This window comes from Oncorhynchus tshawytscha, linkage group LG25 (genome assembly GCF_018296145.1).
Source record: "Oncorhynchus tshawytscha isolate Ot180627B linkage group LG25, Otsh_v2.0, whole genome shotgun sequence".
Taxonomy (NCBI): domain Eukaryota; kingdom Metazoa; phylum Chordata; class Actinopteri; order Salmoniformes; family Salmonidae; genus Oncorhynchus; species Oncorhynchus tshawytscha.
The window spans coordinates 13,717,770-13,736,954 of record NC_056453.1 but is presented as its reverse complement, the minus strand read 5'-3'; the positions used below and the strand labels follow the sequence as shown (position 1 = coordinate 13,736,954).

The following is a 19,185-nucleotide window of genomic DNA, read 5'->3' as shown; positions in this document are numbered from 1 at the left end:
TGTATGTATATGTGTGTGTGTGTGTGTGTGTGTGTGTGTGTGTGTATATGTATATGTGTGTGTGTGTGTGTGTGTATGTGTATGTTGGCGCGTGCAAGTAGAAATAACATGTTGAATCACCTTACTTGTAGAGAAATGCCAATGCCTTCCTCTCTTTCACCATCTACGAGTCTGTCATACAGTACACGGTTTTACTTTTTTGTTGTCCTAGGCTACATGGCTAAAATGCTTGCTCGCTAGCCTAACTTCCTTTCATGGGCAACATTAGCTAGTTAACATTAGCCTTCTACATCTAGTTACATACTGAACTTCCATCCTCTCAGGCCAGGGGCACAATGTATGAGTTTATGGTTGGATCAGAATTGCCATTATAATCATTGGCCAGTAGGGAGAATTAAGTTAAACCACAAGTCCAAATCCCTATCTCCATCCATGGCTAATTTTAGCTAGCTAGCTACCCACTGGAGGACAACAACACAAGTAGATGCAACAATTCAAGTTTTTTCTGTCAATTACCTATTTCTCTTGATGTGATGTGATTGCAGTGAAGCCAAATCCAAACTGGCTCCCCTTTACACTTTTTTGGGGGTGCTCCAGCCCCATTCACAGTTGAGCTCACTCAGTTTCGCTCAAGTCTGATTAGCAATTATTTTATGTTTTTTTTTTAATCAAGGGAGGCCATAGGCTCGCTGTCTTCCCTTGCATTCAATACTAGGGGCGGCAACAATGCCATACTCTTTTTTGGCCATATAGCATCAGATAGATGGCATACACATAAAGAGACAGAGGGACGCTGTTTTGCTCACTCCGATGCTTTCTCCGGTGAGATTCAGCCTCTTGGAAAATTATGAAACACAGAGATGAAATATACATTATTTTTATTCTAGGTCCTATGAGCACATGCCACGGTAAATTAACGTGTGAATCCGCCACGTCACGTTTTTGATGCTAAGGCCCAGGACTATAGGGTCTGTCCTCTGTGCAGCAGGGTGAACGTTTGATGTCCCTAGGCATAGCCTCTTATTTAGATGCCTCTAAGCATCTACAGGTAAATAAGACGAATCAGTGCCCACTGCCCAAGTGGTTTATTTCATTGGCGCTGTCCATGGTGCTGAAACTAAACTGGGCTCTACAGGTGGTCTGTGTATATGAAGTGAACCAAATTAAACTGTAGCCTATTGAGTGATCAACTCTTTCCAGGTCTTAGCATACCTCCATTGTTGTGTGTTCCGTTACAAAAGACGGGATACTTGTGCTGAACCAACGAAGCCTGAATACTTGCGCGTTGTGCTTTAAAAAAACTAGTCTCGGATAAACCAGGCGTGTTATAGCTCCGTATGGACAGCAGATGTCCCCTCATCCCATATTTTCCGTCTGCGTGGCTGGTGATTTGCTCTCCCCTTCTACGTCATTGGAATCTCAAAATGGCTCCTGCTCACCGCCCAAATGGGGGCGGCTGCCGGTTTTTCTAATAACAAAAATTATACACGACCAGGCGACTGATATTCCCCCTTTTCCTGCCGCCGTCGCTCGGAATAGCAACCGTATTTTGATTATGCGTCATTCTGTAAGGAGGGATACTCTCTGAGATCATGATAGGCATAATAGCTAGACAAGGAAAAACGGGGAAAGAGCAAGCAAAGCTGAACCAGCCACCACAGCGTTTTTGTTATGGAGCAGTGGTGTAAGGATTGTGAATGACATGGAAAAGGCATATAATGTCTCTTCTCCACCGGCTTTCTGTGTTGGTGCGAACGAAAAGGGGACCAGCAGCACATATGTCACCCAGCCGCTGTCTCACGGTACCGCCGAAGCGGCAGCTCGTATCTCTAAACATGTCAGCAGGGACGCAACGGGTTGCAGTGACAGCAGGGAGTCGGGTGAAGCAGGAGAGGATATTAGCCGTTCCACGGTTTTAGTTACTGACAGTCCATCCGGTGGCACTGTAAGCAATTGTGTTATTCCTGAGCCAGGTTGTGACTCTGCTACAAACGGGTTTACTGTGTCAACTATGGTAGGCGCCAAGGCAGGGAACTCCTCTGCAGTCGCTGCAGTGAATCGAGAGGAAATGGACGGGAATGCTCTCCAGAGGATTTCACTGGCAGAGAAGAACAAGGAATCCTCTGCAGAAGAAGTAGATGCCTGTCATCCACCATTGAACTTTGTGACAGCAGCTGAGACTGTAGAGTCATTGACACACTCCTGCAATGGACAGCTTGAACTGAGCTGCACAGCTGCCTCCCGGACTGTTCCAGAGGGGCTCTCGAATTGGAACACAGACAGTGTTATTCAGAGCACCCTCAGCAGTGATGCTGTTATTAGGCCACCGATTAACTGGAGTATGACCCCTGACAAGGAGGCCAAAATGGCAAATGGTGGATTATTTATAGGACACAGCAGCGCCAAGTTACACACAGAGACAGTTGTAACAATTATTTTGGATGGAGCTGCAACATGTCTCTCTAACACACAGTGTGAAAAACCCTCCTCAATTGCAATGAGTGCAAGGGAGGGACATCACGAATCCTGCAATATCAGAGTGGAACCTGACGGAGCCGGGGCCCAGCCTAGGACACAAGCTAACGTAGCAGGAGATCTATCTGGTGGTGCTACATCCAATCTCACTTCTCAGGGTTTACCATCAAGCCCAGCACCAACGAAAGACCCCTGTAGGGTCAGTGCTAAACCAGACACCATTCAGGGAGAGGAACCTTCAGCATCTGGTCACCTAGGAGATGATCTTTCTTCCAGACCCCATCCTCAGGTGCTCAGGACCAGGACTGTGCCCAACAGTGTGAGCTATGACTCCACCATTCTCAGTCCAGGGGATGAGGATGGGGAGACCTTCGCGGAGCTGGGGACCCAGGGCCACAGTGACCGCCGATTCATGGACGTCAGTCTGAGCTCCAGGAACACCTTTGAGTCCAGCAGACGTCAGTCTGCCCCAGGGGATATACCAGAGGGCCTGAGTGTAGTCTCGGCAGACCCCTCAGAACTGGCTTTACAGTCCAAAAGACCCGGCATTGCTGAGTATTTTGGCAGGTAAATGAGTTGTTGTATTTGTTGGCTGAGATTATTTGCATGGTGACAAGTGCATTTTCTGCAAGGAACGACAGGTACAAACTTTGTCACCGTGTGCTTACTTCGCTTTACATCAAGGTTTGCCTTTTATACTCCGTATAGCCATATTATTGATGCAATTTAAACCCTTTAAAAACAGCAGTCACTGCCATTAATCTTCCTCGCCTTGCAAAACTGTGTATTGGTATTGTAACGGCACACCAGGACATAACAAACAAAGCCAGCGATTAGAACTAGGCCTCTGTCTCATTCAACATTTAGAGCAGGCAGAGACCTGGTGGAAATGGAGCTAGCTGCAGTGAATACTGTAGTAACGGTGTTCCCACATACGGACATCCCCTAGGTTGTTACACTTTACAGTAGGTGCTAATTAATTAGAAACACTTCATTATTAGTTCATAGATAGTTTATACATCTCTAATAAATACTTAGACCATGATTGGTAGCAATATTGTGACATCAGCTGATGTAAGAAGGGCTTTATAAATACATTTGATTGATATAATATAATAAATAACAGTTTATGAGCTACTTATAACTCCTTTGTGAACCTTCATGTGAAGTGTTAACCCCTAGGTTTATGGTCCCGCATAGGATCAGGTGAAATTGATACAATTGATTAAACAAGAGTGGCTGCATATCACTCCTTCAGTGGCAACTAAACTGACCATATCAGTATAACTTTTGTCCGATCTAGGAAGTGATTCAGAAAGACATTTAATAACCCTGATTTCTCAGTACGTCGACTCATCAAAACCGTTTAGCTGACAGGGGGAATAAATTAAGTGTGTCATCATTAAAAATTGCCCACTCATGGTCCTGGCTTTTCTGTCTGGTCAGGAGTTTATTTCCCAAGAAGCAGAGAGAGCCGAAGGGTCCGTCTCAGAATGTTCCTGGTTGGAAGCTGTTTGGGAAGGTTCCCGCTAGAGAGAGCGCTCCCAAGGACTCCAGGACCATACAGCAGGTTGGTGTCCCAGGCCCATATTCATGAATAAAGCATGTCAGATTAGGAGTGCTGATCTAGGATCAGCTGTGTCTTTTAGATCATAATGAAAAGGATTTCATTGACATAGAGGCCCTGGGCCCGTATACATAAAGCATATGAGAGTTAGAGTGCTGATCTAGGATCAGGTCATCCCTGTCCATATAATCTTATTCATTATTATTTGAAAGACAAAACTGATCCTAGATGCACACTCCTACTCTGAGAAGCTTTTTGAACGTTGGCCCCGATGTCACTGGTACAGTAGTTATTCACAGACCTATTAACTGACCTAACTTCCTGTAAAGTATTGTGTATGAGAGAGAAAGCTATCTGACCCCGCCTGGAGGGAATCCAGCAAGTGCGTCATCTAGGAATGTACTAGTAAAGTCGAGGTGGATGCCATGAGCTCAATATTTAGCCTAGATAATTTTTTCCCACGTGCTAGTCAGGACTTAACCCTAATGAATAGGGATTATGTCAGCCATACGTACCTAACCTCAATTTGTTAACATAGCTTAATGCTTTAAAGAAAGTAAAGGACTACAACTGTTTAATCTCCAAGTCATTTACACCCCTTCTGTTCAACTCCTTCACCTATGATACATTGCATTTGCAGCCCTTTTGTTTTGTATCACACGATTCACTAGTTGCCACTTGAAACAGACACAGTAAAATTGCAGCCTTGTGCAACACGCAATGACACAGCATAACAATCATTCCCTACGCCCTATTCTGACAACTCACCTATACTTGTCTGACCAGGTAGCATACTGATAGCATCTCATGCTCACAGCTCGAGTAGATTCTTTAATGTCAGATATCATTTCTTATGAGAATCCTATAATAGAGTGCCTGGTAATAATGGCATCAGAGCTTATATATAGTGGTGTGACAAAGGCTTTAGTCGGCCTGTACTTGGCCTACTCCTTCCCAACACTGACGAGAGAGTAGGGTTCAGGTCATCCAGGTTGGAGCCTGGCTCTGTCCCTGGGGCTGGCTGGCTGCCTGAGTAAAGAGTAGGTCTTATTCAAGGTGTATGCCTCTTGCCTGGTATGTTGAGCCTCGATTGAGCTTGAATTATGCCCATCTCCTGCCCTCAGCCCCTGGCTATGTCCTTCCTTCCTCTCTCTCCCTCTTCTCCTCACTCCCTGTCTCCCTCCCCTACTCTGCCATGCAGGTACAGGTCCGTCTCCACAGTCATTGGAGGCACTAATGCATGATTTCATGCCTGGATGGAAACAGACACTGAAGCCAGTTAAATGTTTCCCTTCACTGGATTAGTAGTGCACTCAACTCTAGTACATACAGCTGCAGACGAGATGAGAGATGAGCGTTTATAAGCCTCACTGTCCTACTGAGATTATGACTAAAAGAGAGTGACCTCATCTAGAGTGAGCTACACAGGTTAGAGTAGGGATCTAGGTGTCAGAGGGTCCATCTGTAATGTGTTCCAGAAATGTGCCGTATAGAAGCTCAGGTGATGGGTTGATCCTTCATGCAGTTATTCTACCTGCAGGGGTAGGGATTGAATTGCATCTCCAACAGGCCCTTTCAATAAAGTTGCCTATCTTCCTTTCCAGTGCCAAAGGGCAAAGTTGCTTATGTGGATTGGATGTGTACTGAAAGGTCACACTTTATTTGGATAGTCCGAATAGTCCATCAGTAGATGCTCTACAGGTGGTCATACGATCAACAAACTATCTGCTAAGGTTAAGGTTAAGGTTAGAGTTAGGTTTAGAATAAGGGTTAAGCTTAGGGCTAGGATAAGGGTTAAGGTTTGGGATAGGGTTAATAGATAGTTAGTTGAAATGTTACTGATAGTCTGTAGAGCATCTACAGATGGACTATCCAAATAAAGTGGTTACCCTGAATTACTTGACCTTCTTCTTTTTTTTGATAGACACTTTGATAGACACTTTTGAACTGAGTTTAAACGTTGTTCTTCTTTCATCAGGAGAGTACTCCAGATGGTCTCACGTCTGTGTCCACACCAAATCTCTTAAGCGCAGGGGTATGGACTTTCTCGAGTTTCCTTTTCAGTCATCTTCTCAATCTCCTATCTGCATGGGGCTGCTAAGCAACCATTTCCATTGACCATACAACTCATGTCCATGCCCACCCTAGTACTAACAGAGTAAGGGGAAATGCATGCTGGGGGAAAAATAATCATAATTTAATGCAGTATCAAAGTAATCTTCGACAATCACAAGGTCTCTGAGACTCTTGCCATAGCTCCAGCAGCTCATAGACTCTGTGGCTCAAAATGTTGAAATCCAGAGTGTTGTGATCCATTTTCCCTGATTTGCCTGTATTCCTTATTATGGACAGCGAACGTTCAGGAAGCTACACAGACACAATGGAAACTAGATTAGAGCTCCTAGTTAAATTGTGTTTGAGGGCATTTAAAAAAATATATATAAATGGTTAAATGAGTGAAAAATAGATGTCATTGTTGCAATTGTTTGACTAGGCAACATATTCTAACATCCGAAATTGACATGTTGAGTTGTTTTGCCATATTCAGTTATTTAATAATACGTTCATTTCCATAATGTGGGCAGTTTGTGTTACTACCTTACACAAGCTTGCATTTTCACCTCAAGCAACGAAGTGAAATTACACATTTTAACCTCAGATTGGTGAACTTAATATAAGCATTTATAGTCATCAAGATGACACTAAATCGATTGATTTAAATAAATGAATATCTTTGGTTTGGTACCATTGATTTTATCATATGCGCTTGTCTGTCGCATGTCTAACAATGCTGACCAGACTGCATGTGCGCAAGTTGATTTTGTCCACTTACACCAGACGCGATCAGGACACGCAGGTTGAAATATCAAAACAAACTCTGAACCAATTATATTAATTTGGGGACAGGTCAAAAAGCATTTAAGATTTATGGCAATTTAGCTAGCTAGCTTGCTGTTGCTAAATAAACATTGGGTTGTTATTTTACCTGAAATGCACAAGGTCCTCTACTTTGACAATTAAATCCACAGATAAAACGGTCAACTGAGTTTGTTTCTAGTAATCTCTCCTCCTTCAGGCTTCTTCTTCTTTGGACTTTATATGGCGGTTGGCAACCAACTTTAAGGTGCATTACCACAACTGACTGAACTGGAGTGTGGACCTCAGTTCATCTTTTTATCACCCACGATGGTATATGCTCCTAAAAACCAATGAGGAGATGGCACGTAGGTATATCCTCCTAAAAACCAATGAGGAGATGGGAGAGGCAGGACTTGCAGCACGTTGTGTTTTACAAATAGAACCATGTTCTATTTTTAGCGCCTGGCTACGTAGACGTGCGCGATAATTGAATAACATATGTGTACATTTATTTTGCGACGCTCGCGCATGCGACTCGAGCGCTGTGGTCAGCATGTAAGAACGTGGTTGTCCTTTTCGAACTCAAATGGCAATGGGAAAATCAGGGCGCACTCTTTCTAAAAGCCTCTGGCCACAAACAAATACACAGATTTGACAGTCAAGCTGTCACTCAAATGAGAACCAACCCATCACTATGTAGAACTACCTGTGGAGCAATTATTTGTTGAAATGATCCATTGTTGTTTACTTTTTCGTATTGGTCATCTACCGTAAACTTTGTCCCACAGGGCGTTGAGTTGATAAATGGCCACTACAGGTTCTTATCTATTGACTGGTAGTATACCCAAGGTCGTTGTCGTTTGTCTTTCAGAAGAGCGAAAAATGGTAGCGGCAGACAATTGTCCCAGTACCATTGATTTACATACAATATCCATGTAAGTGATTCCTCTGTGCACGCTATTGATTACAGTAGAACAAGCTTATCAATTTTTGTCTGGGGTGACTGCTTGACAAATGTTGATGCATGAGCAGTTTTTAAGTTGCTAATTTAGCAAAATACAAGGAATCTGAACACACGCGTGACAAGTGTGTAGGGAGTCATTTTTATGTCTTGGTCTTCAACATGCAGTATCACAACTTATTTCAGCATATTGATTATGAATTTGGACATTTAAAACCAGTGTTTTTACACGGCTATAAATCAGAATGACATGACAGGAAGCAGCTACTGTACCATTTTCAACTTGTGTCTTAAGAATGTAGATGTTACTTTTAACATTATTTTTCAACAATCTTCTACTTAATTAGGTAAATACTACTGCATGAGTCCAAAAATGTGCTATGATTGATTGATTTTGATGATATTAGTGAAATCGGGAAAATTACCAAGAATTGCTAAGATTTTTTGTTTACCTTACATTGATATATTTGACTTGACATTTATTAATAAACACAGTTGATTACATGATGATTGTATATACACTTCGACATTACAAGTGGTCCCAGAGATCTATATGCTTTTCTGGTATACACTTTGTGATTATATATGAAAGTGTGCCTCTAGAAAAGCATTGGTGTTGGTTAAACACAGTTCAACTCTGACCTTTTCTAAGTACTATAGGACAGCAGCAATCAAATGGTGAAAAAGCAGTGCCTATTTCTCCACTTTTACTATGGTGGCTGTTATTCTTCACTGGTTTTGGTAAATCTCACTCTCCTGAGACGGCACTCCCCTCCCCCATCCTTACCAGCCTTTTCTTCTGATAGCCCCCTTTGTAACTACTACCCATAAATGTCTTGATGGGGCCACAACACAAGACAATGTAGCCATTGACATCCATACAGTAGCTGTTTCATGCATCGTGAAAGGTCAAAGGTGAGCCTGGTTTTGTGTAGTGGAGCTGAGGGATGTATGGTGATACATCTAGTCACTTGGTCTATTAGATAGTCAATGCACCAACTTGCACGAAACAAACGCATTGGATATCATGGGCATTTATTGACCCTTAGACATGACTCACGATGTACAGTTGAAGTCGGAAGTTTACATACACCTTAGCCAAATACATTTAAACTCAGTTTTTCACAACTCCTGACAATTAATCCTAACTGACCAAAGACCTAGTCTTAGTACGTTAATTTCTAGGAGACCGAACGCGTCTCCTTCCTGAGCGGTATAATTTCTGCGTCATCCCATGGTGTTTATACTTGCTTGCTATTGTTTGTACAGATGAACGTGGTACGTTCAGTCGTTTGGAAATTGCTCCCAAGGATGAACCAGACTTGTGGAGGTCTGCAAATTCTTTCTGAGGTCTTGGCTGATTTCTTTTGATTTTCCCATGATGTCAAGCAAAGAGGCACTGAGTTTGAAGGTAGGCCTTGAAATACATCCACAAGTTCACCTCAACTTGACTCAAATGATGTCAATTAGCCTATCAGAAGCTTCTAAAGCCATGACATCATTTTCTGGAATTTTCCAAGCTGTTTAAAGGCACAGTCAACCTAGTGTATGTAAACTTCTGACCCACTGGAATTGTGATACTGTGAATTCTATGTGAAATAATCTGTAAACAATTGTTGGAAAAATGACTTGTGTCATGCACAAAGTAGATGTCCTAACCGACTTGTCAAAACTGTAGTTTGTTAACAAGAAATGTGTGGAGTGGTTGAAAAACGAGTTTTAATGATTCCAACCTAAGTGTATGTAAACTTCTGACTTCAACTGTAACACCCTAAGGATGCTTTCTCTCTCTCGACCTCTCTCCAGATCGCTCTCCACAGTCATCAACAACCATCACACACTCCACAGTCCCTCCATTTTCTCCCCCTCCAACCATCACACACTATTTAGTCCCCTCATTCTCTCTCTCTAATTCCTCTCTCTCTCTCCCTCCCCAGACACATAGGCTGCTGCCTGCATGGGCCTTGTGATTTCCACAAGCCTGTCAGCTGATTCTGTCACCCCTCACGGCTAAAGCCACTATCTTTCCTCCCTTTCAAATGTAAACCCAAGAGGCTAGTTGACCTGTATTTGGGCTGTGTTTTCTAGTACCTATAGGGATTCAGGTTTTTGATGTATCTGCAGGAGTTTGAGGCCAGGGTGGGCAAGGCTGGGCCTGGGGGAACGTCAGCTGGGACGTCCCCTACTCAGCCTCAACAGGGCCGGAGGAAGAACCTGGAGTTTGAGCCACTGTCCACCACAGCTCTTATACTGGAGGACAGGCCTGCGTAAGTCCACACTATCTCTCCCTCTGACTCTCTCTCCACTTTATTTCTGTCACATCTTTCCATTTCTTTGTCTGTTCCTCTGTTCTTGTTTATTATGCCCTCCAGTCCTTGCAGAGGGAAAAGGCCAAATGTGAAAGGTTAGACCTACAGTGGCTTGCGAAAGTTTTCACCCCCCTTGGCATTTTTCCTATTTTGTTACCTTACAACCTGGAATTAAAATAGGATTTTTAGGGGGTTTGTATCATTTGTTTTACACAACATGCCTACCACTTTGAAGATGCAAAATATTTTTTTATTGTGAAACAAACAAGAAATAAGACAAAAAAACTGAAAACTTGGGCGTGCATAACTATTCACCCCCCAAAAGTCAATACTTTGTAGAGCCACCTTTTGCAGCAATTACAGCTGCAAGTCTCTTTGGGTATGTCTCTATAAGCTTGGCACATCTAGCCACTGGGATTTTTGCCCTTCAAGGAAAAACTTCTCCAGCTCCTTCAAGTTGGATGAGTTCCGAAGATATACAGCAATCTTTAAGTCATACCACAGATTCTCAATTGGATTGAGGTCTGGGCTTTGACTAGGCCATTCCAAGACATGTAAATGTTTCCCCTTAAACCACTTGAGTGTTGCTTCAGCAGTATGCTTAGGGTCATTGTCCTGCTGGAAGGTGAACCTCCATCCCAGTCTCAAATCTCTGGAAGACCGAAACAGGTTTTCCTCAAGAATTGTCCTGTATTTAGCGCCAACCATCATTCCTTCAATTCTGACTAGTTCCCAGTCCCTGCCGGTGAAAAACATCCCCACAGCCACCACCATGCTTCACTGTGGGGATGGTATTCTCGGGGTGATGACAGGTGTTGGGTTTGCGCCAGACATAGCGTTTTCCTTGATGGCCAAAAAGCTAAATTTAGTTGCATCTGACCATAGTACCTTCTTCCATATGTCTGGGGAGTCTCCCACATGCCTTGTGGCGAACACCAAACATGTTTGCTTATTTTTTCTGGGCTACTCTTCCGTAAAGCCCTGCTCTGTGGAGTGTACGGCATAAAGTGGTCCTATGGACAGATACTCTGTGGAGCTTGCAGCTCCTTCAGGGTTATCTTTGTTCTCTTTGTTGCCTCTCTGATTAATACCCTACTTGCCTGGTCCATGAGTTTTGGTGTGCGTCCCTCTCTTGGCAGGTTTGTTGTGGTGCCATATTCTTTCAAATTTTTAATAATGGATTTAATGGTGGTCCGAGGCATGTACTTCTCCACAACTTTGTCCCTGACCTGTTTGGTGAGCTTCTTGGTTTTCATAGTGCTGCTTGCTTGGTGGTGCCCCTTGCTTAGTGGTGTTGCAGACTCTGGGGCCTTTCAGAACAGAACAGGTATGTATACTGAAATGGTGTGACAGATCATGTGACACTTAGTTTGCACACAGGTGGACTTTATTTAACTAATTATGTGACTTCTGAAGGTAATTGGTTGCTCCAGATCTTATTTAGGGGCTTCATGGCAAAGGGGGTGAATACATATGCACGCACCACTTTTCCGCTTTTAATTTTGTTTATAATTTTTTGAAACAAGTTATTTTTTTTCATTTCACTTCACCAATTTGGACTATTTTGTGTATGTCCATTACATGAAATCCAAATAAAAATCCATATAAATTACAGGTTGTAATGCAACAAAATAGGAAAAATGCCAAGGGGGTGAATACTTTTGCAAGGCACTTTTGCAAGGCACTGGATCTACATTACACACAATACATTATTTTCAACTAGGCTCAGGCCAGGGTGTGGTGTCTATTAAGAACACAGTGAGAAGCACACAGCGTCCAAAAACAAGTGGTGTTGAGTTTCTCTGTCTGTGAGACTCCTTGGTCACCTCAGCTGCTCTCTCTGATCCAAGACCTCAGGACCTCATTAAGAATAGATATATGAAATCTGAGTGTGTTGCCTGAACCATAACAAACACACTGTCTGCAAGGCAAAGTCAGTCTTTCTGTTTGTAGGTGTTAATCTCTCTTTAATCCTCAATGTGTTGAACTTGACTAAAAGTAACCATTTTGTGTCCTCGGTTATGTGATATGCACTGATTACGGTGAAATTGACACTGACAGACACTGATACCGTGTCTCCTCTGCTCTCTCGGCAGGAACCTTCCTGCCAAGTCTGTGGAGGAGGCCCAGCGTCACCGCCAGGAGTATGACGAGATGGTGGCCGAGGCCAAGAAGAGAGGTACAGTTTAATGCATTTCTCTCTCACCCCTTCCATTTCACTGTCTTTTCAGGGCTGTGCAATGGAGGTCAGCCACATTTGACCTGTCCACTGTATAGACCTCCAGATGTTACTTCGCTCATTCTGTCAGTTGAAGCCGTTGCTAAAGCCAGAACTTGAACATACTTTTGCCACTTTACATCATGATAACAATTGTAAAGCAGAAGGAAAATAAAATAGATATATTTTTTAACGCATTTATAAGCATCTGTTAACATTTCTAAGCATTTCTAATGGCGTATTCATTAAAAGTTATTATGAAGTGTAACCAAAGGATTTGTGCCCCCCTCCCCACAGAATTGAAGGAGGCCCAGAGGAAGAGGAAAGAGATGAAGGAGAGGTTTAAGCAGGAGGAAAGCATCGCCAACGCCATGGTGGTCTGGAACAACGACATCCTGCCCAACTGGGAAAACACGTGAGTTAGCTAGCTAGTCACTTCCTGCTAAACAACTCTCCACTGGCATGGGGAAGCGATGGAGAGTATCCAGTCAGTACAGTACAGTGGCGGTCAGTGCCGTTTAATATGAGGGATGATGATACATTTTTTATGAGCATGGCCTTGTTTCTATTACAGCATATTGGATGACTGTCATTCATATTCCATTCACCCAGCTCAATGTAACATCGATAGGTTTCGGCTACTACATGATACTCTAATTTTCCCTTTACCCATCATGATGTTGCTACAACCTAGCCTATGAATGAAAGTTTACAACGTAGGTGCACAGATAGAGAATTTTGAGTAATCAAGATGACAGACAGTGACACATTCAATACCTCCTTGCAAATTATTGCCTGCATTTATCTGATCTAGGGTGTAATCATTAGTCCAAATAGTTGCAAATGAGAGTTTCTATTGGATAAATTCAGTTATTGTTATCCCCGTTTCATTCCGTTAGCTTCCGCTGAAGAAACATTTTTCAACCGAATCGGCAAAATGAATACACCTCTGATCACATGCAAACACAGTTCACTTTCATAGCAGCCACATAAAAACAGCATGATCACTTTGCTCGTTGTATATATAATTCCTTCTCCCAACTATCTACGCGCTCTCCTCCTCTCACATTTCCCCTTCGCTTGTGGACTTCAGTGCACAACACATCAGCTGTCTGTGACCAGGCAAAAAAAACTTTCCAAGCCGAACCTTCAAATCATGACCATTGACCGCTAACCGCTACACACAGCCTACATTGTTGTCACATCATAGTCATGCAGTACAGTGTACAGTCAGAAAGCAGTTTAGCAGTTACACTGGTGTGCCCCGGTGGCAATAACTTAATAAAAGCTTACCTTGACTTGGAAGAGTTCCAGTGTTGGATAGCCATAGCCAGCTGGCTAACTTAGCATCCCTCTCTGTTTGAGCCAAGTGTTTGATTAGGCTAAACTAGCTAGCTAGCTGCATTCATGAGCTAAGTGAAAGTTTTTTAAAGAATACTACCAAATCTCTCTCTCTCTCTTGCTTCTCCTTAATTTTGGAAGAAATTAATTTGTTAACAGTTGAACTATTGTCTTTGTCTCTCTTTGAGTCAACTACTCACCACATTGTATGCACTGCAGTGCTAGCTAGCTGTAGCTTATGCTTTCAGTACTAGATTCATTCTCTGATCCTTTGATTGGGTGGACAACATGTCAGTTCATGCTGCAAGCCCTGATAGGTTGGAGGGCGTCCTCTGGAAGTTGTCATAATTACTGTGTAAGTCTATGGAAGGGGGTGAAAATCATGAGCATCCTAGGTTTTGTATTGAAGTTAATGTACCCCGAGGAGGACAGAAGCTAACTGTCCTGTGGCTTCACCATGGCGTTACCCTACAGAGTGCTGGTGATGTTACTGTAGACCTTCATTGCAAAACAGTGTTTTAATCAATGATTTGGTTTTAGCTATGAGGAGGATGGTCCTTCACCCTCTGAGGAGCCTCCTATGGTACAGTATTCAGTCAGTAACTCAGTCAGTTTTTCTGCCAGTCAGCCATTTAATTATCCAGCCAGACAGCCAATCAGTCAGTGAACCAGTCGACTCAATCAGCCAGTCAGTAACTTGGTCAGTAAACCAGTCGGTCAGTAGGCTTGTAGGCATAGGTCAGGGCTCCCATGTGCAGCAGACCCATGCCAGTCTGTTTGTGTCCCCCTGTAGGCGTAACACTCGACGGGTGCGAGAGCTCTGGTGGCAGGGCTTGCCCCCCAACGTCAGAGGAAAGGTCTGGAGCCTGGCCATAGGCAACGAGCTCAACATCACCCCAGGTATGTAATGGTGTTTCAATAGTCATAACTCCTAGAACGCCCAGCATAATTCAGTATTCCCAATGGCAGAATAGGATCAGATTTGCATTCAGAAAAATACATACAAAGTCAAGTTAGGTGTCAATACACATAAAGTACATTGGAATGTATTAACATGGCCAACGTTGTACATTTAAAGATGTAGTGCGCGGGTATTGTTTGTTTTCTAACAAAACAAGCACTTTCCCCACTTTCAGCTGGAGTATATGTACCAGCCTGTTGTGTTGTGAGTGGAAGGAATTTCTGGATTGCCTCCATGTTTCACTGCCAGAAAGGGCCTTTGTGGTTTACAGAAAAATGCCAAGTAGACGTCCTGACTCATTGAGAGAGTAATCTTCTTTCCTTTTCTACAGAGCTGTATGAAATATTCCTCTCCAGAGCAAAGGAGAGATGGAGGAGTTTCAGTGAGACGGGTTCAGAAACAGAGGCTGACGGTTGGTCTGAGGCGGGGGTGGGGTAGGGGGGGGGAGAAGCCCTCAGGGGACAAGACTGTGAATCTCAGCCTCAAACACACACACATCCATTCTCCTCTCTTCCTGTTTGAGACAAAGCTATTTCCTCTCGTTGCTTTTACATCTGAGGTCCTTGACACATTGTGGAACTAAAACTTAGCAGTGCTGCCGCCACATTGGCGTCACATTACTGCACAAATCCCCCTCACTCAGCAGCCATTTGCAGGCTTGGTGCAAAGGCTTTCTGTTGTTTTTCCTCTAGTGATCTGTAAAGCGCCTGTTTCTACCATCATGTCAGACTGTCTGCCCATTGGTCCAGTACTGAGAGTCAATAGTGACACATTCAAAGCACTAACATCTGTAGCGCATTAGAAAGACTGTGTTTTTGCCAAAGAGAGCCTTAGGAGATGGATCCAACAGGATTTAATAGAGCTGAACAGAGAGATTTGCAGCCTGTCTCCTCTTGGCATCGTTTTAGGTTACAAAATATTGGCACTGCATCAGTGTCTCTGTATCGGTCATTGATTGCTGAGTTACTCGGCCAATCATGCACAAACAATGATACAGAGAGGTCAGTTTATTGTAGCAAACTGAAATGGTTCTGTTTTATCCTTTCTCTTATGATGTTTTTAACATAATTTGTTCGTGTTTCGATCCGAGATGGGGCATCGCTGGCAGACAGAGAGTCAAGTCTGGACCTGATCAAGCTGGACATATCCCGCACATTCCCTCCTCTTTTTATCTTCCAGAAGGTACAGTAAATCTCTTACCCCGTGTGAGTGAGTGAGTGAGTGAGTGAGTGAGTGAGTGAGTGAGTGAGTGAGTGAGTGTGTGTGTGCTCCATGGCATTTCTCATCCTCTGATTGTCTTCAACCACAGGGTGGGCCATATCATGATCTCCTCCACAGTGTGCTGGGGGCCTACACCTGTTACAGACCTGACGTGGGATATGTGAGTAACACGTCAAAACAGCACTCTTTGTCCTTATTTTCTCCCATACTACGGGGGTTGTAAAGTGAAATGGCGGCTCTGTTCTCGTTCAGGTCCAGGGCATGTCCTTCATAGCTGCAGTGTTAATCCTCAACCTGGAGGAAGCTGATGCCTTCATCGCATTCGCTAACCTGCTCAACAAACCCTGTCAGCTGGCCTTTTTCAGAGTGGACCATGATCTGGTGAGGCCCACTTCCACAGGGGCCACTGTGGAAAATTGTCCTCTCTCTAAAACGACTTTAAGAGGACTGAGTTAGTCGTCACTGAATCTCTCGCTACCGTTCTTCTTCTCTAGATGCTGAAATACTTTGCTGCATTCGAGGTGTTCTTTGAAGAGAACCTCCCAAGACTATTTAACCACTTCCAGAGCTCCAACCTCACCCCAGATCTCTATCTCATAGACTGGTAAGTACCTATGGGATCTCTGTGAACATTTGAAAGTATGTAGCAGCTCTCTTTAGTGTGGCCTTCAACTTTTAGCTCCAGTCATGCTATCAGCTCAGTATTCACAGTTATAAGAGCACAGCTACTGTAAACTCTAGATTAAATAATCTGCATTCACCATTCTGCTAACTGCCACTTTTGTGCATGTGTGTGTGTGTGTGTGTGTGTGTGTGTGTGTGTGGTGAACTTGCTTGCGTTCGTTCGTTTGTGAATGCATGCTTCTGTGTCTGTGTACAGGATCTTCACTCTGTACAGTAAGTCGTTGCCATTGGACGTGGCGTGTCGCGTGTGGGACGTATTCTGTCGTGATGGCGAGGAGTTCCTGTTCCGGACGGGTCTGGGGATTCTGCGTCTGTATGAGGACGTGCTCCTACAGTTGGATTTCATCCGCAGCGCCCAGTTTCTGACACGCCTCCCTGAGGATATAGGCTCAGATAGGCTGTTCGCCTGCATTGCGGCCGCACCCATGCTCAATGGAAACAGAAAATGGTCCCAGGTCAGTTCCTCTAAACAGAAGAAGACATGAATGTGAGAAAATGGATACGTTTGCACGGAGTGACAATAAACATACAAGAATGTTATTATGTGGTTGGGTTGAAGCCATTTCTGTAGCCTAATTGAGTGAACTGGGTCATGCTCCCAGAATTCCTCAAAAATAGCCTGTAGTTATGTCCAGTCGCTGGTCTGTCCATCCGTCACATGTGCCACTTGTGTGGCCAGGAGCAGTTTAGAAATTACACATAACTCAGCCACTGCTATATGGAAGACATCTTTATCATAGATTCGCACTTGTTGGGTCCAACAATTCATATACTACACCACCTACAGGTGAATGAATGTACATTGAGTACACAAAACATTAGGAACACCTTCCCTTTTGCCCCACAGAACAGCCTCAATTCATCGGGGCATGGACTCTACAAGGTGTCGAAAGCATTCCACAGGAATGCTAGCCCATGTTCACTCCAATGCTTCCCACAGTTGTGTCAAGTTGGCTGAATGTCATTTGGGTGGTGGACCACTCTCGACACACACAGGAAACTGTTGAGCGTGGAAAACCCCAGTAGCGTTGCAGTTCTTGACACAAACTAGTGCACCTGGTATCTACTAGCATACTTTGTTCAGAGGCACTTAAATATTTTGGCTTGCCCATTCACCCTCTGAATGGCACACATACACAATCCGTGTCTCAATTGTCTCGAGGCTTAAAAATCATGATTTAACCTGTCTCCTCCCCTTCATTTACACCGACTGGAGTGGATTGAACAAGTGACATCAATAAGGGATCAGTCTACTGTATATATCATCGATAAGAGCAGATGTTCTTAATGTTTTGTACACTCGGTGTATGTCAGTTACAGAAATAAATTGGAAAGAACCTGTATGATAGTCTGCTTTTTTTTGTGGAAATGTAGGCTACACAGCATCACTTACAGGTGTTTATTTATTGTGTTTGCCTAAAAAGAATGACTGGTTGCAGTTTTATGCTAAGATTTGCTCTCTCCTCTCCAGGTATTTCACGCGTTGATAAAGGACAACAAGGACATGGACAGGAATTGCAACCCAGCACAAAAGAGTTTATGATTCAGCAGTGGAACATTTGAATGATCATGTTCCTCTCTTTAATTGAGAGGCTTTGATCACCTTAGATTGATCATGGTAAATGGACCTCAAAGAATTTCATACTTGAAGATGGAGGCCTTGAACACCATTGGCAATTTGATTGAATTTAGAGTAATTATGGTAGTATATACAGTACCAGTCAAAAGACAGACCTACTCATTCAAGGGTTTTTCTTTTTCACTATTATTTTAGAATAATAGTGAAGACATCAAAACTATGACATAACATATATAGAATCATGTAGTAACCAAAAAAGTGTTAAACAAGTCCAAATAGATTTTAGATTCAAAGTAGCCACGCTTTGTCTTGACGACAGCTTTGCACACTCTTGGCATTCTCTCAACCAGCTTCACCTGGAATGCTTTTCCAACAGTTTTGAAGGGGTTCCTACACATGCTGAGCACTTGTTGGCTGCTTTTCCTTCACTCTGCGGTCCAACTTATTCCAAACCATCTCAATTGGGTTGAGGTCGGGGGATTGTGGAGGCCAGGTCATCTGATGCAGCAGTCCATCACTCTCCTTCTTGGTCAAATAGCCCTTACACAGCCTGGAGGTGTGTTGTGTCATTGTCCTGTTGAAAAACAAATGATAGTAACACTAAGCGCAAACCAGACGGTATGGCGTATCGCTGCAGAATTCTGTGGTAGCCATGCTGGTTAAGTGTGCCATGAATTCTAAATAAATCACTGACAGTGTCACCATCAAAGCACCATCACACCTCCATGCTTCACGGCCGGAACTACACATGGAGATCATCCATTCATCGACTCTGCGTCTCACAAAAACACGACGGATGGGACCAAAAATCTCAAATGTGGACTCATTAGACCAAAGGACAGATTTCCACTGGTCTAATGTCCACTGCTTGTGTTTCTTGGCCCAACCATGTCTCTTCTTCTTATTGGTGTTGTTTAGTAGTGGTTTCTTTGCAGCAATTCAACCATGAAGGCCTGATTCACACAGTCTCCTCTGAACAGTTGATGTTGAGATGTGTCTGTTACTTGAAC

General features: G+C 43.5%; 1 protein-coding gene across 2 annotated transcripts; it reads left to right on the top strand.

Annotated features, from left to right (window-relative positions):
- The first annotated feature begins 1,397 nt into the window (after positions 1-1,397).
- LOC112224258 (TBC1 domain family member 12) lies at positions 1,398-18,397 on the top strand. 2 transcript variants are annotated; one of them, XM_024387706.2, is made up of 14 exons: positions 1,398-3,042; positions 3,922-4,045; positions 6,021-6,077; positions 9,987-10,129; positions 12,268-12,350; positions 12,687-12,804; positions 14,524-14,630; positions 15,023-15,103; positions 15,782-15,873; positions 16,001-16,072; positions 16,165-16,293; positions 16,407-16,516; positions 16,793-17,051; positions 18,068-18,397. In XM_024387706.2, exons 1-14 carry the CDS (start codon positions 1,703-1,705, stop codon positions 18,137-18,139), a joined length of 2,787 nt encoding a protein of 928 aa, XP_024243474.1. In that variant the 5' UTR covers positions 1,398-1,702; the 3' UTR covers positions 18,140-18,397. The 2 variants fall into 2 exon arrangements, with proteins under 2 accessions (XP_024243474.1, XP_024243475.1); XM_024387707.2 differs by lacking the exon at positions 6,021-6,077 and having other exon boundaries at positions 1,399-3,042; positions 18,068-18,396.
- The last annotated feature ends 788 nt before the right edge of the window (positions 18,398-19,185 follow it).